Raw genomic sequence first — 27,925 nt, forward strand, 5'->3', positions numbered from 1 at the left:
TCCCACAGAGATATTTGCTTTGCTTCTAGAATGAATACACTGGAGCTTCCTTCTCACATTCTATACTGCTTTGGGACATCTGCGGTTCGACTGAGAGAAAGGTGAAGGAATTTCATATCACCGTTATGAGGTGGGTACCTATTCTGAATCATGACATGCACTATTCCTAGTAATTCAAGTGTGGACCTGTGGAAAAATGTCCTTTTATACTTGCCATAGTTACTCAGAGGCTCATGGGTAATGTAGTCCCTCACCTACGGGGCCACCCCTCACAGGATCAGGTAAACAGCTCCCGCAAATCGGCTTGTGGACGCCTCTGTCCAGCACTCTCCTGGAAACTGTGGCTTAGAAATTCGCGACCTGGCGTTGTGCTGACGCCATCGCTCAGGCAGAGAGTTTGATGCGGGGGTCCTGGAGGCGGATGCGAAGAAGAAAGAGGAGAGTGACCTCACGATCTTCGGAAGCTGGATCCGAACCCTTTCGCTTGGTGGAAGCAGAAACATAGGTGGGTCTTGGTGGTGGGGCTGAGACGTGGTGCAAGGGCAGACCGGAGCGGGTCTGGGAGGAGACTGCAAGGATCCATCATTCCCATTTGGAACAGACGACCTGGACAGTGCGTTCATTGTTGCTGTGTCAGAAGACTGCGCTAGGAGGTGTCTGGGTCTGTGATTCCAATTGTCCAAGGGCTTTACAGAAGCTCTGCCAAGGAGGTGAGAGCCCAAGATGGCGACTTGGGGATGGGGGCGGTGCGTGTCTTTAGATTGCCCTGGCCAGCAGGCCTGAGGTGTGAGCTCAAGTTCTAGCCCTTGCCGGTGAAGAATCCTGTTGAGACCAGACTACAGAACCGGGAATTTTTCACTAGCATGAACCCAGAAATCCCAAACCGCGAGCCTGGGAAAGTGTAAGTTGAAAGTGTAAGTGCTGGAGACTGAAAGGGGCCTGTGACCCACGCGTCCCTACGAAAGAGGGGGTTTGTTATCCTAATGAATTGACCTGAAATTCCTAGGGAAATTCTCACATACTGACTTTAGACTCTGTCGGGCGTTGGCGATTCTGTTCTTTAAATTTCCTGTCTCGTCACGTTTTTTGGCTTCCTATGCACCGCGTAGCCAGCTTGACAGTGGCCGCTTGGCACTCCAGGTTTGGAGCTCTTAGCGATTCTCAACCTATGGGAAGGGTCTCATATTAGACATCCTGCATATTAGATATTTACATTATGATTCATAACAGTAGCAAAATTACAGTGATGAAGTAGCAACAAAGATAATTTTATGCTTGGGGGGGTCTCCATAACATGAGGAACTGTATTAAAGGGCCACAGCATTGGGAACATTGAGAACCACTATCTTAGAAGGTTTTGTTTCGTTTTTTGCAAATATCAAATCGCCAGAGACGAGAATACCTCTCAGGAGATTCTAGTATTGAAATAGGAACGTTTTCTTGGGAACAAAATAGAGGGTTTCAAGTTCTGAAGGGGAGGGTGTTTCATCAGTAGGAATTCCATCACTCTAGTGTGGAGGAAGACCTTAAGAATTGTTGAGACCAAGGTTGGATAAAGCACAGGGACAAATAGCCAAATGAATGGAAACACATGAACTATGAACCAATGGCTGAGGGGTCCCCACTGGATCAGGCCCTCTGAATGGGTGAGACAGTTGATTGGCTTGATCTGTTTGGGAGGCATCCAGGCAGTGGGACCGGGTCCTGTGCTCATTGCATGAGTTGGCTGTTTGAAACCTGGGGCCTATGCAGGATTGCTTGGCTCAGCCTGGGAGGAGGGGACTGGACCTACCTGGACTGAGTCTACCAGGTTGATCTCAGTCTGTGGTGAAGGCTTTGCCCTGGAGGAGATGGGAATGGGGGGGTGGGGTGGGGGGAAGGTGAGGGGGACGGGAGGGGGGAGAACAAGGGAATCCGTGGCTGATATGTAGAACTGAATTGTATTGCAAAATAAAAAAATAATAATAATAATAAGAGACTAGGAAGCGCTGAGTCCTGGTAGGGAATTAGCTCTGGGTCCAAGCCTTAGAATGCTGCCACCTAACTCTACAAAACTGCAGGGCCTTGTGATACAGGCCCCTTTGACTAAAACTGCCCACATTTTCATGGCATTGCATAATTGAAAGTTACCTGTACATCATGATATTTCAGAACAGTACAGTGGCCAATCTGGAGTCCTTCCCCATTACCTTAGTGCTCAGCCTACTACGTTGGTGGCCAGTGAAGGGAAGGATTGCTGAGCTGTTAATGAATTTGCCCTTTAGACCAGAATAGAAAGTATGTTTATTGAGTATAATGCAATAGAAGAGCAAGCAATTATAGTACCACCTGCCTCATAGGCTAATGAACTGTGGGTGAGGTCGGAGACAGGGGATATACTTGTTCAGTTAGAGGGAGATTCTTTATGTGCATTTCTCTGGCATGTAATACATGATGTGCGAAGATCAGTCTACATGAGTCAGTGTACATCTCTAGGGCGTTAAGCAAGAGCTACTGTGAAGGTAATTCCAGCTGTGTAATGGCCATGCAAACAATCTCAGTCCTGTGAAAATTCTCTAGTGGGGACCTGCTCCACAGCAGGCAAGATCTACTGTTAATGACCTTCCCTCCACAACTAGTGCATTTGGACAGAGGCAGAGTGAAGGCAAAACTCTTAGCTTTGCATGACCTAAGCAATTACTGATCCCATTGCTTAGAACAATTTTTGGGCAAAGCTACCACCTTCTCAGAAGCTATCAATATATGGGTGGTAGTCAGGGCCTTGATCCTCTTTAGATGGTTGAGGTTAGTGCTCTTCTACCAGCTTAGTGGAAAAAGATAGGCAAGGACCCGGGAAATATGTATTGGATCTGGAAGTTGTGATATAGTGTGGAGAGGTGCCCTGTCACACCTGACTGAATCAGTGGTTGGTAGGTTTACTTTTCCTCTTCCCTCACTGTTCCCAGTGTGTGAGCTCTTTTAATTAATTTTGTATGTTTGAGTATATTGTCCACATGTATGTCTGTTTACCATGTGTAGCTGACAAAAACCAATGTTTGTATATTTTCTAATACTGATTACTAGTTACCATGTAAATGCCTTAGATTTGTGTGTTTCTATATTTGGTGTTGAAATCTAGTGTCCAAGTGTGAACTGCAAATGCTTTACCACAGAACAAGGTGACTGGTTTTCAAATACTTTCCAAATACCTTTTGCTAAGCTTCCTACCCCTGTTATCATTAGTACATTCTGTACATTATGTAACCTTAAAGGTTAAACATAGAAGTGTTTTACTTAATGCTAGCATTCTGTAAACCAAAATTCATAAGAATGAAAATAATAGGAATCAGTCTCAGTTTTGTAAAATGAAGAAATTAGATCACATTAAACTTATGCTCTAAACCTATACATGCAAATACTACAGAATGCCACATTCACATGAACCTAACAGCTTCTCTGTTTAAAAGGTTAGACTCTCTTTTGCCAGACAGTGCTGGTTTGAATAATGTGACTTCAGCTATTCTTACTGTGGTTTTCAAACCTTAGGCATCTGGTTATAGAATACTTTTTACTGTGTTTGTCATGCTTGGAAACTATTTCCCATTATATGTTAAAATAATTGAATTCTAAATTATTAGATGTATCAGTTTTTCTTGTACAACAACAAAAATATTACTTTAAAGAACAATTTGATTTTTTTTTTTTCACATTCCTGTAGGTCGATGTCTGGACTGGTCTCAGCTGGGAAATGGCTGTCTTTTGCTGCCTTCAGTGACAGATGAGGTTTGAATCATCAGTGCTTTGAGGCTGTCTCATTCTGGGTGTTCCGTCTCACATTCAGGGGTTCCTGCAGAGTCTCCTCAAGGCTCTATTTTCATCAAGCTGCCACCAAGGTTCTTCACAACACCATTGTGTCTAGTAGGTGAGCACTAGTCAGGAAATACTTTCAAGCCTTGGTTGTCTTCACATTTGCTGAGTTCTCTTGGTAAAATGGCTCATTATTATTCATGGGAACGAAATCAGGGTGTGGATACATAGAGATGCCCCATTTGGAAACATTACTGTAACAATCAATGTCCTATAAGAAATGTGCATTGTTTAATTTTTTCTTCCTGTATAAGCATGGGCAAAACAAATCTTGCAATGTGCATATTTTCCATGAAAATGAGCTGTACAAAGGAAGAAGTAGTAGGAGAAAGTGCTCATATGGAGCCCATTTTGGTGGATTAATAGACTATTTCATGTAACAGGTGCATTTCTGTGTTAATGGTAAGAGCAAACATAATGACTTCTAGTTTCCTTTTAAAAGGGAATGTTAATTATTACTAACATGTTCATTACTTGCTGATGTTTGTACTCATTAGTTCAGCCATAACTCTCATGTGTAATGGCTCTGAATGCACTCGTGAGTCCATTGTCAGTGCTTTCTTTGTTGCACTTTCTTGTAGATGGGATGATTTTCTTCTTTAAAAAGATTGATTTTTGTGTACATTGGTGTTTTACCTGCATGTATGTCTGTGTGAGGGTGCCAGATCTCCTGGAAATGGAGTAACAGACAGTTGTGAGCTGCCCTGTAGGTGCTGGGAATTGAATCTGGGTCTTCTGGAAGAGCAGCTAGTGCTCTTAACCACTGAGCTATCTCTCCAGCCCCTAGAAACTATCTTCTTACAATTTTAACTTTTCTTCTTCTTTTTCAGCTAATTGTATAGTGTTTTGCGTGGAGACTCTAGGACCAAGCCATGAATATCCTCTCACTCTCATGACTCTACACTAGTCTCCTTTTCTCAACTGTATCTCCAATATCATCTGTGTGTTTCTGAGGGCAAAACCATGAACAAGCAACTTACAAACATCATGAATGAATATGTGGTGAGTTGTTTAGTCCCCATTTGATTACATATTGTTATTTTATTCATATCTGTTGTTGCCCTGTGTCATGGAGATCCTGCAGCTTTGGATCTGAAGGACCGGCCCTTTCATATACTCCAGCAGATCATAGATGGGCTGGGTGTTGGTATAAGATGAATTGCTAAATGGTCTTATAATAAAAAAACTAGAGCCAGATATTGGGGTGAAAACTGAGAGATCAGAGGAATAGGACAAGCCACAGCCAACCTCACTTACCAACTCCTCAGCCTCCAGAGAGACCTACTTCCTGTATACCCACTCCTTTATGCCTTTCTGTTCTGCCATCTCACTTCCTCTGTCTGCCCAGCTATATCACTTCCTGTCTGTCTGTACAGACCTCCAGACCTCTATGGTTAGGGCTGGGATTAAAGATGTGTGCCACCATGCCTGGCTCTGTTTCCAGTGTGGCCTTGAACTCACAGAGATCCGGATAGATCTCTGCCTCCTGAATGCTAGGATTAAAGGCATATGCTACCATTGCCTGACTTTTATGTTTACTGTAGTGGCTGGTTTTTCCTCTGATCCTCAGATAAGCTCTTTATTGGAGTACACAGATAAAATATCACCACGTGTTGGGGTGGGCCAACTAATAGCCCTGGTTCTGGGTCTGGATGGTTGCTGGATTGGTCAGCCCAGCAGCTCTCCCTCATTTTCACTACCAAGGTGAACTCTCCAGCACTGCCCTGGCTCACTCATCCTATGCAGCAAGCAGCAAGGGGTGGGGCTGGTTCTCCTGCTCTCATCCCCTTGGGGATGGCTCACCCAAACCTACAGCACAGGGTCAACTCTACTGTGCTGCCCAGGTGAGGAGCAGGGGCCACTTTCTCAAGTGCTGGAGCTAGTGAGGGGCAGGGCCAGCTCTCCCACTCTCATGACCTCAGCTCTTTTTCCTGCCACAGGCAGCAAGGGGTGAGCGGGGAGGGCAGGATCAGCTATCCCACTCATGCTCTCAGGGCCGACTTACCTGCACTCTGCCAACAGGGTCAGCTCTACTGTGCTGCCCAGGTGAGGTGCAGGACCTGCTCTCCAGAGTGCTGCAGCCAGTGAAGGGCAGGGCCAACTCTGTGCAGCCTAAATCCTTGGCCTTTGGTGGTCACAGGAGCCACAGACATCAACAGAGACTGTGGCTGCAGCAGGGACACTGACCCAGACATGGGCCCTGGCAGCAGCCCAGGCCCAGACATCACCATAACTCCAGGTGGCAAGCAGGCCACCTATCTCAGCCTGCTGCTCAACATTTTCACCTCTTCAGATCTGCCTCTCTCCACAGGACATGAACCATTCTGTCTCTTTCTCCCATACCACACCATATATTTGTTCACCATATAGTGCCCAATGCCAGGTGCCTTTTGGCCTGGGTGAGCCTGAGTTTTCTCCTCTCTGACAAGGGCAGGCAGCCCCCAGGCAAGCGTATGGGTCTCCTCCTGCTCAGTCTTTTTTTTTTCTTTTTTTTTTTTTTTTTTTTTTCCCAGAGACAGGGTTTCTTTGTATAACAGTGCTAGCTGACCTGGAACTCACTTTATAGATCAGGCTGGCCTCGAACTCAAAAAGATCCACCAGCCTTTGCCTCCTAAATTCTGGGATTAAAGGTGTGAGCTACCATCCGATGTCCCACTCAGTTTTAATGGAACTCTTGCTTTCTTTTTCAGACTGTGGCCTTTTAGTACTGGAAATCAAACCGAAGTAAATTCTTTAAAAAATATGTGCTTAGAATTCACCAAAATCCATTACACAGAAGCCACCCACATTAACAACCTTGTTTCATTATGTCTAACTAGATCAATCTTGCTTCCCTGAGAAAGGAGAATATCTTTGGGATCTTGTATCTTTTTACTAAACCGTTGGGTTGAATTCTTCCAGTAAACCATTTTCCCATCTCAGTAAATCCTACCTGTTTATTTTCCCTAAATACTTGAAATTTTAGCATCCTTTATTAGTTTTATCTTTCTACTCTCATTTTTTCAAAGGTAGAGATAGGTAACTAGGTAGTACTTTGTACATTTCCCCAGGAATTTGCTTAGACAGCCCCATGAGATACTCAGTTGCGCTTACCATTTTGCGTGTCCTGTTAGGTAAGAATTTTGCTCATATCCCTGTTTACTTCCTCCCTATTTTTGACCCATTTCTGACAATACATTTATGATCCCCCTTCACACCCTCATCAAGTGTTGTGGTGTCCTTCTAGTTTGAATTTCAGGTAACCTTTAGACCTCACCTTACTTGCAATGACAGGGTCACGGTGTATAACTTTTTATTAAGACAAAATCCCATTTCTACATAACAGATTATATTTTATTTAGCTAGCTATTCTTCTTGAATTAGGCTTTTGTTATTGTTGTAGCATGATAACTGGAGAGCAACAACCTATTGGAAAGGACTTTTTGTTGTTGTTGCTCATGGTAATTGAAGGTTGTTGAATCTATGGTGTCCTGGTCTCCTGTCCTTGAACAGAACATCATACATCACACTGGTAGGTATGAGTGGCTTTGAAGCTTATTCTTCTGGTTGTAGAAATCTATCAAAGAGGCCAGAAAGGACCAGAGACTGTAATGTACAAGGAAGGACATGACCCCAGTGATCTATTTCTTCTAGCTGGTCCCAACTTCCTGAAGTTTTCTTCACTTCTAAAAATAATGTCACCAGTTTATGACCAAGCATCTGGTGCATGAATCTGTTGAGGATCTTTCATATTCAAACCATGGATCAAAAACCATCCTAAAAATGTGACAACTTAGAATAGTTTATGACTGCTGGTTCTGTGATAGGGATTCTCTGCTGGCTGGCTTTAACTCAGTGTTGTAGTGATCTGGCAGCTGGAGTGGGTCCCTGAAAGCAGAACTGGGATGATGTACAAGAACACTCACTGTTGCCTGACAGTGGGCAGCTGCAGGAATTTCCATGTGTCCTAGGAAGAAGGGTTCTTCTGGTTTTTCATTGTGCTTCTTTGGTTGTCTCAGAATAGCTGGATTTCGTACCTAAAGACTAGTTTCCTAACAGAGCTGTGTTGTTGGGGGCACAGAGGCCCTTTTACTCACAGAGAAGCCCCAGGAGAACCAGGAATGTTAATCATTGCAGGAGTGTCTCCTCAATGGAGGAGTTAAAAACCAAATACCACTATTCCATCCAGAAAGCTGAGAGTGGATTTTGTTAATGACCTGGTGACCTTTTTCCTTTCTGTGGAGGCAGACCTCACCCACCTTTTGCTACAGAGGCAGACTTTACCTAGATTTTGCTACAGAGGCAGACGTTGCCCAAATTCACCAGAATGATTATTCCAGACTCTTCCCTCCCTAGATAGTTACCAATCCTTAGGGAAGGTGTTCCATGCACTTTATAGCCTGCTCACCTCTATGCATTGGTCAGAGACCAATCTATATTCTAGGTCTTTTAGCTATAGAACTCACCCTTATGGTCACATGTACCTTGTAAAGGAGTTTCTTTGTAGTCACACTTTGAGCTTTATTGTGCACCTGGAATTGGATTGATTGGACCGATTGTTGCCTAGAAACCTTTTTCCAAATTGTGCTGTGTTTTAAATATTGCTGACAACGAATACCTGGCATTAGACTCCCCAAAGTCTGATCCAGGTTGACAAAGTCAATCTGCACCAGTTTTTTCTTTCTTTCTTTCTTTCTTTCTTTCTTTCTTTCTTTCTTTCTTTCTTTCTTTCTTTCTTTCTTTCTTTCTTTCTTTCTTTCTTTCTTTCTTTCTTTCTCTCTTTCTTTCTTTTCCTCCCTCCCTCTCTTTCTCTCTCTCTCTCTCTCTTTCTTTCTTTCTTTTCTTCCTTTATTTGAGATAGGGTTTCTCTGAGTAACCTTGTCTCTTCTGGAACTTGCTCTGTAGACTAGGCTGGCCTCAAACTCAGAGATCCACATGCCTCTGCCTCCCAAGTATTAGGATTAAAGGCATGAGCCACCACCACCCAGCTCCAGTTTTCATTCTTTTTTTTTTTTGAGCTGAGGACCGAACCCAGGACCTTGTTCTTGCTAGGCAAGTGCTATTACCACTGAGTTAAATCCCCAACCCTCAGTTTTCATTCTTATCTCTTCAGTGGTTTGCTTCCCTGTATGACACCTGCAGGGACCCCCTCACTGTGTGACTTTTTGCAGCCTTGCCTATGAATTTCCCAGATGGTACCTTTGCCATGTTTCATTGATCAAACCAGTTGCTACAGATAAGGCCTAAGGGGATTTAGTTTCCACCAAAGATGGAAGAATTGCCTAGTAGTTGTGGCCCACTCCCAAAAGTCAGTATCCAAGTTCACTTCAGTATTCTTCATGTATACTTGCTTAGCTCCAAGTTTATTTCAAAGTATAGTATTTAATTTCTGAATATTGACTCATTCCTAGACTCTTGATTTGATACTGGTTTCTTATTTAAAGGATTTATATTCAGAGCATATATGGGATTTTATTTTGGGGATTTGTGTTATGGGTCAACATAATGTGCTGTTTTGGTGACTTTTCTGTTTCTTCTTTAACACTAAAGTCAAGATTTTTGTCATCAATATCTGCCTTCTTCTTGACTTTGTAGCCTATGTCCCATCAATTTCTTTTCTTTTCTTTTTTTTTTTTTTTGGTTTTTCGAGACAGGGTTTCTGTAGCTTTGGAGCCTGTCCTGGAACTCACTCTGTAGCCCAGGCTGGCCTTGAACTCACAGAGATCCGCCTGCCTCTGCCTCCCAAGTGCTGGGATTAAAGGTGTTTCTTTTGATTTCTACCTGAGAACTGATCTCAGGTCCAGAATAGTTCTACCCCTCAATTGTTGAGCAGAGTGTGTGGTGTGTCTCTCTCTCTGTGTGTGTGTGTGTGCTCTGTATGCTAACTTTTTATTTTAATTTCATTGATTTATTCTTTGATTCTTTTTCTTCTCCCATTGCTGTATTCAATTTTTGTCTTTCTGCTCTCAAAAGGCACAAACTTAGATTACCGATCTTAGCTTATTCTTCCTAATATTTTATTTCATGCATCAGTTTCCCTCTAGTAGCAGTTTATGCTGTGGTCTACAATTTTTATCTTACTTATTTTTTTTAAATTGAGTTCAGAATATAATTTTTTACATTATGTGTGTGTGTGTGTTTCCTGCTCTGTATCTGAAAACACTCCCATGTCTCACTCTCTTTTCTTCCTTCTGACTATCCCATAAGCCTTTCAAGTTTTTCTAGGGGATGGCTGTTGAAATCCAGATCTGCTCAGTTCACTTACCTGTTCTGAAACAACTTCATAGTATTATACTATAATTTTGGAATTAGTAGGTCTTACAAATAACAAGTAATAAGCAGTAATTTGTATGGGCAAGGAAATATTGGAATGTCAGAGTACACATCTTTAATCTGTAAGGAATACCAGTCGGCATATAAAGCTTACCTATTGCTGCCATGAGGACCAGCCTCCAGCAACTCAAGGATTGAGGGGGAAGCCACAGAGTTGGTGAACTAATAAAGTATGCCTTTAAATCGTTTTCCAAGATATTTCTACCTCAGAGCCAATTAACAAAAACTTTTTAACCTAACCTCAAGTCATTATTTATTTAAAGCTCTGCTTTAGCTACGATGTACACCAAAACCTGTGAGCACATCTCCCAACATTAAGGTTAAAAGAATTTAAACTATCTGGGCTACTGGGACTCAATTGCTTTTCTTTCTTTCTTTTTTCTTTTCTTTTCTTTTTTTTTTTTTTTTGGTTTTTTGAGAGAGGGTTTCTCTGTGTAGCTTTGGAGCCTCTCCTGGAACAGCCTGGCCTTGAACTCACAGAGATCCACATGGTTCTGCCTTCCGAGTGCTGGGATTAAAGGCGTGCACCACCACTGCCTGGCTTCAATTGTTTTTCTTAATCATTAACCTAAGTCACTAGTCAATGTCTATAGGGCTCCTCAAGAGACATTTTCTTGTTCTTATTTTCTATCCTCTGCAGGCCCTGCTTTATTGGGGCAGGGGCAACATTGTATCTAACTTTTACCTATATTAGTTTTCCCACTAAGCTGACCTTTAACCTAATCTCTTACTCTATTTATTAAAGACTGTCAATCATCAAAATCCTATTTAAGCCATGTGGTGGTGGCGCACGCCTTTAATCCTAGCACTGGGAGACAGAGCCAGGCAGATCATTGTGAGTTCCAGGCCAGCCTAGTCTATAGAGTGAGATCTAGGACAGACTCCAAAACTACACAGAATAAACCCTGTCTTGAAAAACAAACAAACAAACAAACAAAACAACAAAAAAATTCTATTGAAACTAACAGTATTATTGTGTAAAGTCATTGCTTTAGTTACAGTACAGTTTAGGAGGAAATCATCTTCACAATAATCCACAGGTAATGCCCAGCAGAGCAGGTTATTTCCATGAGGTAATCATACTACATTAAAGGCAACGGGGATCCCCACATGCTCATTCACACCATGTCAGATGTCAGTGAAAAATGGCAGCAGCAAACATATAAAGGCACAGCAGTAGCAAGAGACATTTTGGGGCTGAAGTCCTCGGGGCCTTTCCTATCCAAGATTCACCTATCAAAGCTTTGCTTCCTGGTGGGCTGACTTCTCTCACTTCAATTGCCACCTGCTGCTCCTCTGACATGCACTTACCACTGAAATCAGTCTAGATATATCTAGCTGGCTGCTGGTGGTATACACCTTTAATCCCAGCAGAGGTAGGAGGGTCCCTGTGGGTTCCAGGCCAGCCTGGTTTACAAAGCGAGTTCCAGGCCAGCCAGACTGTTACACAGAGAAACCTTCTCCCCCAGTAGTTGCCAGGCTGTGGTGACCTATGCCTTTAGTCCCAGCACTCAGGAGGCAGAGGCAGGTGAATCTCTGAGTTTTAAACCAGCCAGGACTATATAGTGAGTTCCCGGACAGCCAGAGCTTCGCAGGGAAATCTTGTCTTGAAAAACCAAAACCAAACCTGTAGCTAGAGTTTTCCTGCCTGGCCCACAGTCTGGACAAATCTCTCTCACCCGCCAGTCCCACCGCCATTCAGACCCGACCAAGTAAACACAGAGACTTATATTGGTTACAAACTGTATGGCCGTGGCAGGCTTCTTGCTAACTGTTCTTACAGCTTAGATTAATCCATTTCTATTAATCTATACCTTGCCACATGGCTTGTGGCTTACCGACATCTTCACATGCTGTTTCTCATCATGGCGGCTGGCAGTGTCTCTCCCACTCAGTCTTCCACTTCCCAGCTCTATTCTCCTCCTTGTCCTGCCTATACTTCCTGCCTGGCCACTGACCAATCAGTGATTTATTTATTGACCAATCAGCAACACATTTGACATACAGACCATCCCACAGAACAAACCATACCAAAATAAAAAACAAACAACCCTCCTCTCCCCCACGCAAAAGAAAAAGAAAAAAAAGGAATTAGTCTAGATAAGTAAATCCAGAATCATTCACTTTACAATCAGTTCCTTCAATTTTATGTTTTCCTGTTGTCACAATACGGGGAGGTTCATTCACCTATATATGATGATACTGTGTATAGGACTGTTACTATGGTGTGTGGTTGCTTTTGTGATTGAGACAGGGTGCTGAAGGAGAGTTTCAGCCATGCCAGGTGAAGCAAAGGTTATACTTTCAAAGGTTCCTGAGGAAGGGGAGGTCTTGCAGGAAGCAGGTTTGGTTAACATATGACTTATGCTGCATGACTTAGTGACAAGGGTCACTCTTTCTTTGGGAGTGGCGATTATTATTGCATGAGCCATACAACATGACAGTAGTGAGGCTGCCTCCAACCCCTAAGAGGGGAAGCGAGGCCTGGGTATGTTCATGCCTCACATGCAGCCCTATGTGATTAAGGCCTAGTTACCTGAATAGCCTTGGTTCTCTTACACCAACAATGAAGGTTTTAATCTATAAGTTAATCATTGTAGTCCATTCATAAGTCAATAATATCAGAATAGTTCTTTGATATTTCTTTTTCTTCACTATATAAGCAGGGGAAATTATAATGTAAAATATACATGAGAGCCTTCCACTCCTTAAGACAAGCTGGGTCTTCAGGTTCCTGTTTATAAGCATAGAGTAATTGACTGAGGAGAAATGTGCTGTTACAGGATTTGGTCTCATTTGAGGATGTCACTGTGAGCTTCACCTGGGAGGAGTGGCAGAATCTTGATGATACTCAGAGGGTGCTGTACAGGAATGTGATGCTGGAGACATACAGCAGCCTGGTATCCCTGGGTAAGTAGTCTCAGGAGCAAGCACTTTCAGTGTAGTAAACATTGAACAAATGTGAGACCTAAAGCTGTTTAGGGGTAAGGTTCTAGGCCACACATTATGATTGTTCAGTGCTCTCTAGTGAAAGGTCCACATTTGCACTTTGGTTGCACAGATCTTAAAACCTGTTTTTGTCTTTCTTCAAAGAACCTTATTAGCAGAATTTTTCTCTAAGTCCTACACTATTTCTTATTAACAGGACAATGTATTCCTAAGCCTGAGTTGATCTTCAAATTGGAACAGGGAGCAGAGCCATGGACAGCAGAGGAAACTGCAAACCAGAGTCTGCCAGGTTAGTTGTACTCACGGATGGGGAGATCATGTCTAGCATAGGTTGGCCATTTTACCAATTTGTCCCAAGTTCCATATCTGAGGGTGCAAACTTGTTCATTACATACTCTACAAGGAGAATTCTCTTGAATATGTTCCTACCTTTCATTTGATGAAAATTTTCTAAGATTTATACTCGAAGTCTAATCTTTGACATCTGTGTTTTGATAATTTCCTCTGGTACTTCTTTTTCATAGTTTCAGTTGCCTCTTACACTCCAATGTCATGGGGATTTTGTTTTCAGACATTTTTTCATGTGTTTGTTTTTGTTTTAGTACATTTTAATGAAGCAGATTTCAAGTGCTGGTCATTTTATATATTGTACATCAATAAAAATGTAAAACTAATGTCTTTACTTCATGGAATTAACATTTTGGTAAAGGACAGATAAGTTTATTTACACTAAGGAGTCACAAACAACTCTATGTAATGTTGAACCAGAGTATAGTGAGTAACAGATGGTGTTTAAGTTATAGAGTATTTTACTTAGGTAGTTGATAAGAAAATAGAGAAAGAGATCTAAAAGTTAGACTTGTGAGGCATGGCCTAAAAAATCAGAAGGAGAACCCAACATAGGAAGAGGTGTTGTTCCTACTTAAGAATCAAGGAGAAGTGAAATAAGTTTTCATATTGAATAACTCAGCACCGGGCAGGTGTGGTGGTGCACGCCTTTAATCCCAGCACTTGGGAGGCAGAGGCAGGCGGATCTCTGTGAGTTCGAGGCCAGACTGGTCTATAGAGTGAGTTCCAGGAAAGGCACAAAGCTACACAGAGAAACCCTGTCTCTAAAAACAAACAAAACAAAACAAAACAAAACAAAAAACCAAAAAAAAAAAAAAAAAAAAAAGAGAACTCAGGCTTTTTTTTTTAAATGGGGAGTATAGTCTGAGTGCAGTACTCCCCTCTATTTTCTTTCTCTCATTCTAAAGCAACAAAAATAATGAGAAATGGCAGAAGAGTCTACTTTTTTTTTTTTTTTTTTTTTTTTTTTGGTTTTTCGAGACAGGGTTTCTCTGTGTAGCTTTGTGCCTTTCCTGGAACTCGCTTTGGAGACCAGGCTGGCCTCGAACTCACAGAGATCCGCCTGGCTCTGCCTCCCAAGTGCTGGGATTAAAGGCGTGCGCCACCACCGCCCGGCAAGTCTACTTTTTATGAAACTAAAAGAAGCAATGTCTCTGTAAACATGATAACATCCTTGATAAGCTATGGATTATAAGACACAGGAGTGTGTATCAGCAATTTGGAGGTGAATGTCAAAGCTCTTGAGATCACAAGTAGCTAGACACTTTAGAGATGATATACAACATACATATTTCCCCAGGGTGGTGGTAGACAGGTGTTTCCTTGTATTTATTCTGGTTTTGAAAAGAATAGCACATGTTGTTCAGTTAAGACCTCAATTACTGGTATCTGTTTTGTGTGGAAGTGGAAAGGAAGAAATTTCATATTTGAAAAACTCACAATCCATGACCACTCCTGAAGTAATAATTCTAAATAAACTAAGATGCAAATTCATGGCCATAAGGGAAGCTTCAGGTTAGGAAGCAGTCCATTGGACTTCTCTCATAATCTGCAAAGAAGATGTTCTAGAAATTATTGCCCATTTTAGACCAGAATAAAGAGAATGCCAGAAAGAAAAGGTCACAAATGTCATATATCAAAGTATATATGAGAATAGAACAGTGTAAAAAAAAATGTAACCATTATCTGAGTGGAAAAGTATGCCTAGCAATTAATGGATATTTCATTCATATATTTATTTATTTATTTATTTATTGTTTTTTTTTAAGACAGGGTTTCTCTGTGTGGCTTTGGAGCTTATTTATTTATTTATTTATTTATTTATTTATTGGTTTTTCAAGACAGGGTTTCTCTGTGTGGCTTTGGAGCCTGTCCTGAAGCTGGCTTTGTAGACCAGGCTGGCCTCAAACTCACAGAGATCCTCCTGCCTCTGCCTCCCAAGTGTTGGATTAAAGGCGTCGGCCACCACCACCCAGCTTGATATTTTAACAAAATATTTCTTCACAAAAATAAAATAAAGTGAGAAAAAAATATGTTAACCTATTAGTGTGTTTCAGTATGTTCTATCTAAAGTTTATAAATTAATACTTAATATGATCTTAAAACACTATGCTAGTAAGATAGGAAAAATTTCTTAACATGATCATGAGAATTCCATTAGAAAACCTAAAGTGTAATTCACAGAAATGATTTCTTTTGGTCCTTTTTTAGGCTTCTACAATGTGGATGGCAACCTCACTGAACACCAAGAAACATACTCAGGGAGCAAATCTTGTAAATGCCTTGAAAGTCAAAAAACCTTTACTAGCCAATCAGACCTTCCAGTTCATCCGGGGACACATAACCAGAGGAAAGCCCATGTATGTATCCAGTGTGAGAAACTCTTTAGCACTAAATCTTCCCTTACTAGTCATCAGAGAATTCACACAGGAGAAAAGCCCTATGGTTGTAGTAAATGTGATAAAACTTTCAGGCAAAAGTCAGCCCTCATTGTACATGAGAGAACTCATACTGGTGAGAAACCCTTTGAATGCTATGAATGTGGTAAAGCCTTCCAACATAACTGGTATCTCAAAATGCATCAGAGAACTCACACTGGTGAGAAACCATATGAATGTAAAGAATGTGGAAGAGCATTTCTAAAGAAGTCATACCTCAAAATGCATCAGGGAACTCACAAGAGTGATAAACCATATGAATGTGAAGAATGTGGAAAAACCTTCCATAACAGGTCTTACTTCAACACGCACCATAGAACTCACACTGGTGAGAAACCCTATGCATGCAATGAGTGTGGGAAAGCCTTTTACCAAAAGTCAGACCTCAGGAGGCATCAGAGAATTCACAACAATGAGAAATTACATGAATGTAAAGAGTGTGGAAAAGCCTTTCAAAATAAGTCATACCTCAAAACTCATCAGAAAGTTCACACAGGTGAGAAACCATATGAATGTAAAGAGTGTGGAAAAGCCTTTCAAAACAAGTCATATCTCAACAAACATCAGATAATTCATACAGGTGAGAAACCCTATGAATGTAATAAGTGTGGGAAAACATTTCAGTGGAAGTTAGTCCTTAGTAAGCATTATAGAATTCACACAGGTGAAAAGCTCTATGAATGCATTCAGTGTGGGAAAATGTTTGGCTACAAATCATCTCTCATTGTACATGAGTTGATTCATTATGGGGAGAAACCCTATGAATGCAATATATGTAGAAAAACATTTTCACAGAAATCAAACCTAAGTAGGCATCAGAGAACTCACAGACATGGGGAAGTATGATGATGATGGGTATAGAAAGACATTTATTTAAGCCTCAGAATGCTTCAAATACTCCAACCAAGAATTTCCTTGAGTGTGTGTAGTATAGGTGTTCTTTCTGTAAAACAACTCTCAGTTAACCTGAGAGAACCCTCACAGGGTTGAGAAACATTAGGAACATATTGAATGCAAAGGAAAGTTTCACCAGAACTTGCCCTTAAAATGTTATGAGAAAACTCACACAAGAGGAAATTTTTATAAATGTAATACATATGGGACAATGTCCCACACTACAGGTCTACACTTGGAATTCATCTAAGTATTTACATAGGAGGAAACATGAATGTAAAAGAATATAGAGGTTTTAAACATGTTTTAAATATATCTAACTCATATTGGAGAAAACCTCAATGAAAGTCATGAATGTGGAAAATACTTTTTATAACTGAAAAAAATCTATGAATATAATTAAAGTTCAAAATCATTTTGGCATCATTCATGCCTTAATATGCATGAGAAAGCCTGCACTGGCAAAAGACTCTTCTAGAAATGTAATCATTAGAAAACTATCTGGAAGTCACACCTTGTGAAATATGAAATAATCCTGTGAGGAAAATCTCTGTGAATGGAATAATTATGGAATCTGTCCAGTAGAAATTTCCCCACAGCATACATCAGAGAACTCACTTGAGAAAGGAATGCCTATAATGTTGAAAGCCCATTCATTAACCATACATTACACCTAAGGAAGTATCAGACAGCACATTCTAGGAAAAGTCTTATAGTATTGAAGAACATCAAGAACATTTAGAAAAGAAGCATTGGCATATATCACAAAGTGTGTACAATAGAATGATACTGGGTAGCAGAGTGGCTACATGTCCCCCAGAGACCTTTTTCTTATATCTCTGGACCTAGCCTCCAATTCTCAGCCTCTACTATGGCTATTACAAGTTAAGTGAGCTTTGCTGGGAGACTATGAACTCAGCTGATATGCAATATTTCTAGACTTGGCAACTCAAAGAACAGCAGGCATTGTTTTCCAGTTTATGTCTAAGTGAAGTGAAGGTGACCCCCCCCCCCCCCACCTTTTTTTTTGAGACAGGGTTTCTCTGTGAAAGTTTGTCACCTTTCCTGGAACTCAGTCTGTAGGCCAGGCTGGCCTCAAACTCACAGAGATCCGCCTGCTCCTGCCTCCCGGGTCCTGGTACTAAAGGCATGCACCAACACCACCTGGCCCAAGGACATTCTTGCAAACATTGGGGAATATTTATTGGGATTGAAGAATTGGTTGAAGAAAACAGAAATCTTTCACCTTTGTCTTTGTGCCCTATGCCTGGCATATTAGTGTGAAATAAATGTTTGTAATATTTAGTCTTCCCAAGTGTGATTTGTTCTCACTGTATTACTAACAGGTCACTCTTGATAATTCATTTTATGAATACAGGGAATCTTTCTGAGAGATGTGAGTAGCCTTTTATCAGCATATTCATACAGAAGAGAAGTGTGCCTAATCATTCGTCATTTCCAGCTTAATTCTAGAAGAATCAACTGTGGAAAGATCACAATGAATCATTTTTGGGAAATTTTTTTTTTTTTTATCATGCAGGGGTATCTCACTAAAGAAAAAATAGATCACTGTCAAATATTTTCATAGTATTTTCATTTTTCTTTTTTTTTTGAGACAGAGTTTCTCTGTGTAGTTTTGGCGCCTGTCCTGGAACTGGCTTTGTAGACCAGGCTGGCCTTGAATTCACAGAGATCTGCCTGGCTCTGCTCCCTCCCCCCCCCCCCCCAGGGTTGGGATTAACGGTGTGTACCACAACCACCTGACTTTTCATTTTTAAAAAATTGTAATAAGAGAGACTTACCAACTTGTGTATTATACATAGGGATACAAGTAATGTTAAACATAATTACTTTAACAACAAATATTTGAGTATTGGCCAGGCATAAACATGACTGGTGATATAGTCTGTGAAGGTACATTTGACTGAGTCTGGAGACATTCTTGTCTATTTAACTGGATGTTGGGAGCTGCTGGGTAGAAGCCAGGGATCTGGTACATTGGTTAAGAAACACTGAACAGCCTCCTTAGTATAGAAATTTATGTCAGAAATTTTTCTTAATGACACCTTAACTGTGACATGATATTACATACAGCTAATATAATAAATATTGTGACAAATAGTGTGCTCTGTCATTTTCTGTTGCTGTAACAAAACACTTAATGTTTAGAACTTCACCAGGAGATTAAATTTATTTTGATGATAGTTTCTTTTTTAGGTTGAAAATCCAAGATCAGGTAGTTTCATTGTTTTAGTTTCTACCGTGGGCCTGCTTAGCTGTTTTACAATGTGTTGAAGAGTTGTAAAGGGAACAAGCTATGTGTGGAGAGATAGCAAATGTGCTTTGACCCTGCATTAAAAGTAATACACAATTATGGGAGTAAGCCCAAGATTAGCACTAATCCCTTTTGTGGCATTTTCCCTTGATCCAGTTCCTCTTCCCTCCTTTCCTTGCCATCTGGCAGAGGTTCACTCACCTTTCAACACTACCACACATTGGGCCAAGGTTTACCTAGCACATACAATTTTGAAAGGATTTTTACCCTAACTGCTACTGCAAGATCATGTTGTTTTAAGTATGAAACATAGAAGAATTATACATTTTCTACTAATGAATGTAAAATTTTAATTTATTTAAAGATTTTTGTTGTTTTGAGACAAGGTCTCCTTATTATGTAGCTTTTGCTGTCCTGGAACTTGCTATGTAGACCCATCTAACCTTGAAATTTGCTATGTAAACTAGCCTGACCTTCAACTCACATATCTACTTGTCTCTGCCCCCCCCAAGTCTGGGTTAAAGGTGTGTGCCAACATTGCCAGCCATTTTCTATTTTTATTACCTAAATCATAAGTAAAACACATCCCCCACAATGTCTTCAATGTGCATAGTTACACCCAGTAATAAAAAAAAGCATTTTTGTAGACATGTACAATCCTTGCACATTACTTTGAACAGATTAACTGTTAATTACCTCAGACAGCTGTGAACAATGGTAATATTTTATTTCATCCAGCTAAATGTAGTCTCTGGAAGATGAATTTCTAATGTTGAAATTGGTACCTGCACACGTGTAGGTATGTATGCCAAAGGATGTGTGATGATTTACTCTGTATAATTGAATCTCCAGTTATGGAATGCTAGGTACATGCCCACTAATAGCTACTTAATAAGTAAGCTTTGTTTCCACTACACTTTAAAGAAAAAGAGAGATGTATTTACTTGACTTTATGTGTAAGTGTTTTGCCCGAATAAATGTATGTATGTTATGTATGTCCACCACATGCATGTCTGGGGCCTGAGGAGGTCAGAAGAGGTCCTAGATGGAAAGTCACATTCATTTTTATCCCATCTCTCTTGCATCTTGAAAGATCAGAGAGAGAGAATGTGGGATGGCCACATAAAAACTTTAGCTACAATTTCTCAAAGACAAGCATTACCTGGGGTAAGCCTTTGCTTCTTGTGCTACTTTTGTTGGAATGAGTATACAATGGAGTAAAATGAAGCCTGTTTTAAAATCTGCCCACAATGATACGTTTTACAAAACATTACTGTGTTCCAGCAATATATAACACAGGGGTTTTAATGGGAAACAAAAATAAAGTTCAGAGACTCTAGTCAGGGAAACAGGCTAACTGTGGATCATCACTTCTCCCTCCTCTCTTCCAAATCCAATCCCCTAGTCTCAGCTCAGGCCTTGTAGCAGACCAACTGCTGTGACCTTCCCTTCCTCTCTGCCCCCACCTCTAGTGGATTACACAGATCTTCCCCTCCAACCTTCTTTTCTGCTTCTAATCACATTATTCCAGCCTTCAAACACCAGCATGCATTCCCTAGGAACCCCTCAGTGAAGCCTGCCAGAGAAGCAAGTAGGCTAGGGAAGGAGCAGGCTAACTGAAGATCTTCACTCTTCTCTCCAAATCCAATGTTCTAGTCTCAGCTGAGCTCTGTAGCAGACTACTTTCTGTGGCCTCTCTTCACTCTCTTCCCCATTTCCCAGGGAACAAATTAGATCTTGGTGGAACACTGCTTTTCTCCCTCCTAAGGACTCCCTTAACTCCCCTACGCCAGCATACCCATCACTACTTGTCAGCTCCCAGTACTTAGATTCTGCATTCAGTTTTCATTATTTCTGTGAATTCATAAATTGTTTTGGAATGATGTATCAGAAGCTCATTTTTAGTAAAAGGGGGGACCTGTTTGGCCCCTGCTCCAGTTTTGGGTAACTGTTGGCTTGCTTGCTGATCTTGACCTTGATATCCTCCCTATGCTAATTCCCTGCCGGGTTCCACCCTACTGAATGCTTACAGGAAGTTCCCTGTCTCTTTATCCTGCATATTGGGCATTAACAGCTGATATGCAAGATTGTAAAACATCATTAGCACCTTCTGCCCTCCAGGGTTCTCCCATTGTGCTGTAAGCCTGTATTTTATATGGCATTAGGCATCCAAAAAAAATGAAGTATCTAATATACAGAAAAAAATACCAAATGGGGGTGATTAGGTAAGTTAAGGAAGGCAGCATTGGAGTCTCCATCTCTTTGCTAAAATAATCTTGACAATGAGTATTAGTATTATTTTCAAGGTAAATAGGACCAGCAGCTAAAGCCATGGAGTCCATTTGCTTCAGACCACAGAAGCTGAAGTTATTTGGGGGATGTTTATCTCACTCAATCCAAGATTCTTTATTTGTGTAGACCTTCCAAGAGAAGGAACAATGTGTACCTGTTGATTAAATAGGAAATTCTGCTAGAGTCATGACAGCCACATTTATGCCCCATAAACTGAAGCCAGGAACTGTATCTTTGATAAACAAACAAGTTTCCACAGAGAGTACCCTAGAATTCAACTTGATGGGATTTAGGATAGATATGGAAACCTCTGGGGATGTCTGTGAAGGATTATTGGGGAGTAGATTTACTACAGTTGGTAAGATCCACACTAAATGCTCTTGAGATCACTTGACCATTCCATGGTTTGAGGTCTCAAACTAAGGAAAAGGGAACAGGAGCTGAGCAGCAAGTGTTCCTTGCTTTCTTCATGCTGATTTTGGATGCAATGAGACCAGCTCCCTCAAGCTCCTGCCACCATTTCTTCCCCACAATGGTGGACATATCCTTGAATTATGAGCCTCCCTAATTCTTATTCTTGTTAACTATTTGCATCAGAAAGAAGTCAAGTAACTAATGTTGCCTTCAAGTGTCGAGGGGTGGGACAGGAGGATGTGAAGGACTAAGATGCTAAAATCAGAAATTAAGCAAAGCATTTACTAGGGACCATGTGAAATATGGAGTGTTTTCTTGGATAGCCAACAAAGAAGGGTGTGTTTAACCTACTTATGTCTGTAGTGAAAGGCCAACATGTGGAGTTGAAGGAGTTTGATCACTCTAGTGTATATTTATTTATAAACACTTGGAAAGCATGTCTCAGACCTTAAACCAAGACACTAATTTGAAGGGAGTCTCCAAAAAAGATGCAGGTGGAATGGCTCAGAAGGACATCAGACTAATCTATATTTCTGTCAAGAAGAGTAAAAGAGGAAAGACCAGCAACTGCAATCCTATACTTATCTTGATATTTTGTTCCTGAAAAATGAATCCTGCTTTGCCATATACAGAATTAAATCACAACTTGCATCAGTTTTTGTGCTGTTTCTGGCTTCTCTGGGGTGGAATAATAGCAATTCTTCTGCTTTTCTTCCTTCAGAAAAATGGAGTCAGACCTCTCACAAGCCTTCCAGAAAGAACTCACCTGCTTCATCTGCCTGAGCTGCCTGACAGACCCAGTCACCATAATCTGTGGTCACAGCTTCTGTCGAGCCTGCCTCCACCTTTCTTGGGAAGACATCCAACCTCCTGTCCGATGCCCTTTGTGTAGAGAACCATATGGGAAGGAAATGAGAACCAACATTGTTTTGAAGAAGCTGGTGTCCATTGTCAGACAAGCCAGCCTCATGAAGGACCTGAGCTCTGAGGAGCAAAAGTGTGTGATCCACGAGGATACTAAGAGGATCTTCTGTGCTGAGAACAGGATCTTTCTCTGTCAACTCTGCTCAAACTCCCATGAGTACAGAGGACACAGACACTGTCCCATTGAAGCAGCTGCTGAGGATCAACTGGTAAGTGATGCTTCTGAGAGAACTTGGAACCTGGATAGAGGTAGGCTTAGGAAACCACAGGAAGATGCTGGTCCTCATTATGACAAAGGCACTGTTTTCAGAATGGTGGTACTTTATTAACATCTAATGAAGAAAGGGTGACTAGGAATGTAAACATCCTTTGGGGTACCCTGAGTGTAAAGATCATTTTTGTTTTATGATACATTTTGCCCAGGTCACTGGAAAGTGCAACACTAACTTCCAATCTTTTAAAAGTGTTTATGGCTAGAGACTAAATTAGGAAAAGTACATTGGAGTCAGGTATAGCTAAGCATGTAGTCAAAATTATTCATCACTATACCTGAGCAAAAGGGTAAGCTGTATTTTCCAATTCTATGTTCTTATCTAAAATTCATAGTTACAGAAAAAAAATGAAGGATAATTTTGATTCTGGTACTCTTACTACAATAAGTGTATTAATTGCCTAAGAGTCTGTCAATCAGTTATAGTTTTCAAAATTGATATTCATTGTTTTTTTACAGGATAGACTTTTGAGGCAAATGGCATCTTTATGGGAGAAAGTCCAAGAAAATCAAGAGAATATAAAGGCAGAGAAGAGAATGAGAACCCTTTGGATGGTGAGTATGAGAACCATGCTTAAAATCAGCTTGATGCAGATATTTTTAAAATTTGCCATTCAAGATTTGAATATAAGGCCTAGGATAAGATACTTGGAATATGTATCCTGCTCTCCTCTAATTCTGAGTGTATAACATGTCTCTGCTCTTGGAAAGAATGGTCTGCTTCTCTAGAAGAGTCTGGGTCTAATGAGTGAATTGCTTTTACATTTTCTTAGGTGTGAAGACAGTCAATCAGAGTATATGCATCAGAGTTTTACAAGTCATTTGTGGAATTTAAGCATAGGAGGATGGAATGAGGGAGGACAAAATACTTTGCAAAGATGATTGGGAATGTCTTTTTTTCTTCAGGACTACTTGACGTTCGGGAAGAAATGATCAGGACAGAGTATAGGAAACTGCATCCATTCCTCTGTGAAGAGGAAGAGAAACACATTGAGTCTATGAGAAATGAAGGCCAATGTGTTTTAGAGAAACTCAGGACAAGTGAAACCATGATGGTCCAAAAGAGAAAAGAACTAAGAGAAATGTACCAGGCACTGATGGCAATGTCCCAGGAGCCATATGTGGTTCTGCTGCAGGTGAGCATGGAGGCCCACAGTGGTGATTGTTATACTAAGATAGCTTTCAATACATCCTGCATTTTTTTAGGGAGTTTCCTTTTGAGAAATTTTCTGGAGAAACAAAATTCTGTAATAATCTTGAAAGAAGAAGCTTTTTGAAATTATGTCCATAGATTCTCCAGGGATTATGTCCTAACTTTTGACTTTTGTGCCTTGCTCTTCTGATAATTGGAATTAAGTGATTTCTGTTTCCTACATTCTTTACCTCTACTTTTATATTGTGCACAATATTAAATTAACCTTTGTGTAGCTAGAGTTTTCCTGCCTGGCCCACAGTCAGGACAAATCTCTATCACCTGCAAGTCCCACAGCCACTTAGACCGGACCAAGTAAACACAGAGACTTATATTGGTTACAAACTGTATGGCCGTGGCAGGCTTCTTGCTAACTGTTCTTACAGCTTAAATTAATCCATTTCCATTAATCTATACCTTGCCACATGGCTCGTGGCTTACTGGCATCTTCACATGCTGTTTGTCATCGTGGCGGCTGGCAGTGTCTCTCTGACTCAGTCTTCCACTTCCCAGCTTTATTCTCCTCCTTGTCCCGCCTACACTTCCTGCCTAGCCAATGGCCAATCAGTGTTTTATTTATTGACCAATCAGAGCAACACATTTGCCATACAGAACATCCCACAGCACCTTTGGGTTAATTTCTTCTGTTTGAGTGCTGTGTTTTTGAGAGTCCTTTAGGAGGTTGGCATTTTGAGAAAGGATCCTTTTTGGTAGTACATGATACCTTGCAACTCACAGTAATGCTCAGGCCTCTAACCATGCAATTCTGAAATACACATGTGAAGCACCATTCAGGGGTGAGGCCACCCTTTTGAAGTATCCTTAGCTAAAGTATCCCTATGGCTTTTAGAGAAGCTCAGGGAGAGTTACCTTTGCAGACATTTGGGGGTTCAAAAGCAAGGTACTGTCGATACCCATGTCCTTCTCAAATTACTCTTTAGTCTGATTTCATCAAGAATTTGAGTTCTGCTAATCTATTTGGTTGGCATCATCTTAAGACATGATTATAATTTCCCATGACAGATTGGTGTGATGTTGACTGGCATTTATATGAACTTTAGAAACTAACATTGTATTTTATTTCTTCAGATATCTTTTTTTTTTTGTTTTCTTTGCAGGATTTAGACAACATGTTCAGAAGGTGAGTTTAGCCATCAGGACAAGTCAGGATACCCTGAAATATGCTATAAAATTGTCCAAGTTGCCTTAGGAAAGTGCAGATGTCTTTTTTATAGAAAATACTCAATTGTTTTTGTGTGACATTTTTGGGATTTTTTAATTTGTTTTGTTATTTTTATGTGTATGTGTGAATGTGTGTGCATGTACTTGCACATGTGTGCAGGTCAGAGGATCACTTTTAAGAGACAACTCCTTCCCTCTAGGCTTCCAAGGATTGAACTCAAGTTGTCAGGTTTGTGTAACCTGTGGTGTTTGGCTGAACTTGGAATGAAGTTTTTCCTAATCACTGTGTGATATCTTTAGCACCACGGAGGTCAATATTTTCTTTTCCTTGCAGAAGTGAGTCAATGCAGCTGAGCATGCCACAGGCTATTAAGTCGGAACTGAATGCCCTACCCATCACTGGACTGACCGAAAGTTACAACCAGTTCCAAGGTGAGTGTCTCCACTGATAAAATGACCAGAGCTAACCTTCAATAATGAGATAACCTTTCCAAATATAATGTTTTAGCTCCTCTGAAATATGCTGGAGGCAAAGTGAGAGGGGTGGGATGGAGGAGAACAAGGGAATCCTTGACTGATATGTAGAACTGAATTGTATTTCAAAATAAAAAAAAAGAAAAAAATAGTCACCTGACAGAAGTAGGCTGAGGCTGCCTCCTCTGCAGCATCTACAATTTTCAAAAAACTATTCATCATGCTACCACTCTTTTCTTGTGGAAATCCTTGACATTGGTGTATTTGAGCCAAATTTAACCTCAGGTTTAGCTTTCACTTTTTAAAATCTATGAAGACTCTATGGATCTCTCTCACCTGAGAAATGTAAACGGTCATTTTACCTAAATGTTGTTTCTTCCCACAGTGCACATTTCCTTACCAAACATAACAATGATCCATCACAAGATAAACCTCTTTAATGCCCTGAGAAGATGGAGCTTCAGACCTCACTGTAACGATACATCTACGGATTCTGCTGGATGCTATTATGCTTCCTGGAGATCAAAGAGCTTCATCCTAGGGAAATATTACTGGGAGATTGATTTGAAGGACTCTTGGGACTGGGCTGTAGGGGTTTGTAAGGATTCCTTGTTAAGGAATAGAAACCAACTGGTTGAATCTGAAGGTGCCTTTCTTCTTGTGTGTGTGAAGGAGGGTAATGATTACAATCTCCTCACCACATGCCCAGTATTCCAGCACTATATAGAGAAGCCACTGGGCCGAGTTAGTGTGTTCCTTGATTGTGAGGAGGGATGTTTAAGTTTTGGGAATGTTGCCAAATGTTCCCTCATATACAAGTACCCTCCTGATACCTTCAAACACCCTGTCTGGCCTTACTTCTCCACAGGGGAAATCTGCAATCCAGTACCAAGTGATTTTTAAGTACTTCCTATTGTAATGTATTGCTATTAAATATTAAAATACTATTAAATGAAACAATGGTAGACTATATTACCTTTTATTCTGTAGTCTACATATTCCACAAAGTAACCTTATTTCATTGTGATTTTTGTTTGCTTGTTTTTGTGTAGTTCACATTAATAATTATGCTTAGATACTAAGAGAGTAGTCTTAGAGATTCATGCTCTAGTTGGCTGTTCAAGCCCCTTTTACGTGTACTCAGGATCCTCAGCTGCATTCTAGCACCATAAAAATATGCTCTACCTATGGGATTCCACTTAATGGTGTCAAGCTGGAGCACAGGTATGTATTGTGCTCACTAATTTAATGTCAATTTGAAACAGACTCTTTTGGTGTTTTGAGACATGGTTTCTCTGTATGGCTTGGGCTGTCCTCTGTATTCCAGGTTCTGGGATTAAAGGCTTGCACCACCAACACCTGAGAGAAACATCCTTCCTTCCCTCTTTTCTTTCTTTCTTTCTTTCTTTCTTTCTTTCTTTCTTTCTTTCTTTCTTTCTTTCTTTCTTTCTTTCTTTCTTTCTTTCTTCTTCTTTCTTTCTTTCTTTCTTTCTTTCTTTCTTTCTTTCTTTCTTTCTTTCTTTCTTTCTTTCTTTCTTTCTTTCTTTCTTTCTTTCTTTCTTTCTTTCTTTCTTTCTTTCTTTTTCTTTCCTTCCTTCCTTCCTTCTTTCCTTCCTTTCTCTTTTCTTTCTTCCTTTCTTCCTATCCTTTTTTTTGTTATTTGAGACAAAAATTTTGAAACTTTGGTTATACTGGACAAGGCTATGGAGCCGGCTTGTTTTAAAGTCTCTGCCTCTGCTTCCCCAGTGGTGTGATTAAAGGCTCGTGTTACCACCACAAGAAAGTTGCCATTCTTTTATTTATTTCTTTATTTCTTTATTTCTTTATTTATTCACTCATTCATTCATTCATTTATTTACCTATCTATCTATCTATCTATCTATCTATCTATCTATCTATCTATCTATTTATTTATTTATTTATTTATTTATTTTTCATGAAGGGTGGGGTTCAAGTCAAGGTTTTTTTTTCTGTAGCCTTGGCTGTCCCAGAATTTGAACTGTAGATCAGGCTGGCCTCAGAGTCATTGAGATCTGTCTGTTTTCCTTCCTGAGTGCTAAGAATAAAGGAGTGCAATTCCACCCCCAGGCCAGAATTCTGCAGACATCTTGAAA

At 40.5% G+C, this 27,925-nt stretch overlaps 1 protein-coding gene across 5 annotated transcripts; it reads left to right on the plus strand.

Moving 5' to 3' along the window:
- The first annotated feature begins 235 nt into the window (after positions 1 to 235).
- On the plus strand, positions 236 to 27,274 carry LOC128096562 (zinc finger protein OZF-like). Of its 5 annotated transcripts, XM_052716315.1 has the most exons (10): positions 236 to 505; positions 3,698 to 3,901; positions 4,677 to 4,848; positions 13,304 to 13,396; positions 15,667 to 15,815; positions 22,490 to 22,901; positions 23,423 to 23,518; positions 25,274 to 25,296; positions 25,672 to 25,769; positions 26,197 to 27,274. In XM_052716315.1, the coding sequence occupies exons 5-10, from the start codon at positions 15,676 to 15,678 to the stop codon at positions 26,712 to 26,714; spliced, it is 1,287 nt and encodes a 428-aa protein (XP_052572275.1). In that variant the 5' UTR covers positions 236 to 505; positions 3,698 to 3,901; positions 4,677 to 4,848; positions 13,304 to 13,396; positions 15,667 to 15,675; the 3' UTR covers positions 26,715 to 27,274. The 5 variants fall into 5 exon arrangements, with proteins under 5 accessions (XP_052572275.1, XP_052572249.1, XP_052572258.1 ...); XM_052716324.1 differs by lacking the exons at positions 236 to 505; positions 3,698 to 3,901; positions 4,677 to 4,848 and adding an exon at positions 13,048 to 13,068; XM_052716289.1 differs by lacking the exons at positions 22,490 to 22,901; positions 23,423 to 23,518; positions 25,274 to 25,296; positions 25,672 to 25,769; positions 26,197 to 27,274 and adding an exon at positions 12,942 to 13,068 and having other exon boundaries at positions 241 to 505; positions 15,667 to 18,092.
- The last annotated feature ends 651 nt before the right edge of the window (positions 27,275 to 27,925 follow it).

The sequence above is a fragment of the Peromyscus californicus genome, unplaced genomic scaffold (assembly GCF_007827085.1).
Source record: "Peromyscus californicus insignis strain IS unplaced genomic scaffold, ASM782708v3 Scaffold_11__1_contigs__length_118956290, whole genome shotgun sequence".
Taxonomy (NCBI): Eukaryota; Metazoa; Chordata; class Mammalia; order Rodentia; family Cricetidae; genus Peromyscus; species Peromyscus californicus.

Bases quoted from the DNA above. Each gene is read 5' to 3' on its own strand.
- LOC128096562 (XM_052716289.1), top strand. From the start codon at position 4,810: ATGAACAAGCAACTTACAAACATCATGAATGAATATGTG. The intron at 13,069-13,303 runs GTAAGTAGTCTC...TCTTATTAACAG, and splicing joins CAGCAGCCTGGTATCCCTGG to GACAATGTATTCCTAAGCCT. The intron at 13,397-15,666 runs GTTAGTTGTACT...GTCCTTTTTTAG, and splicing joins TGCAAACCAGAGTCTGCCAG to GCTTCTACAATGTGGATGGC.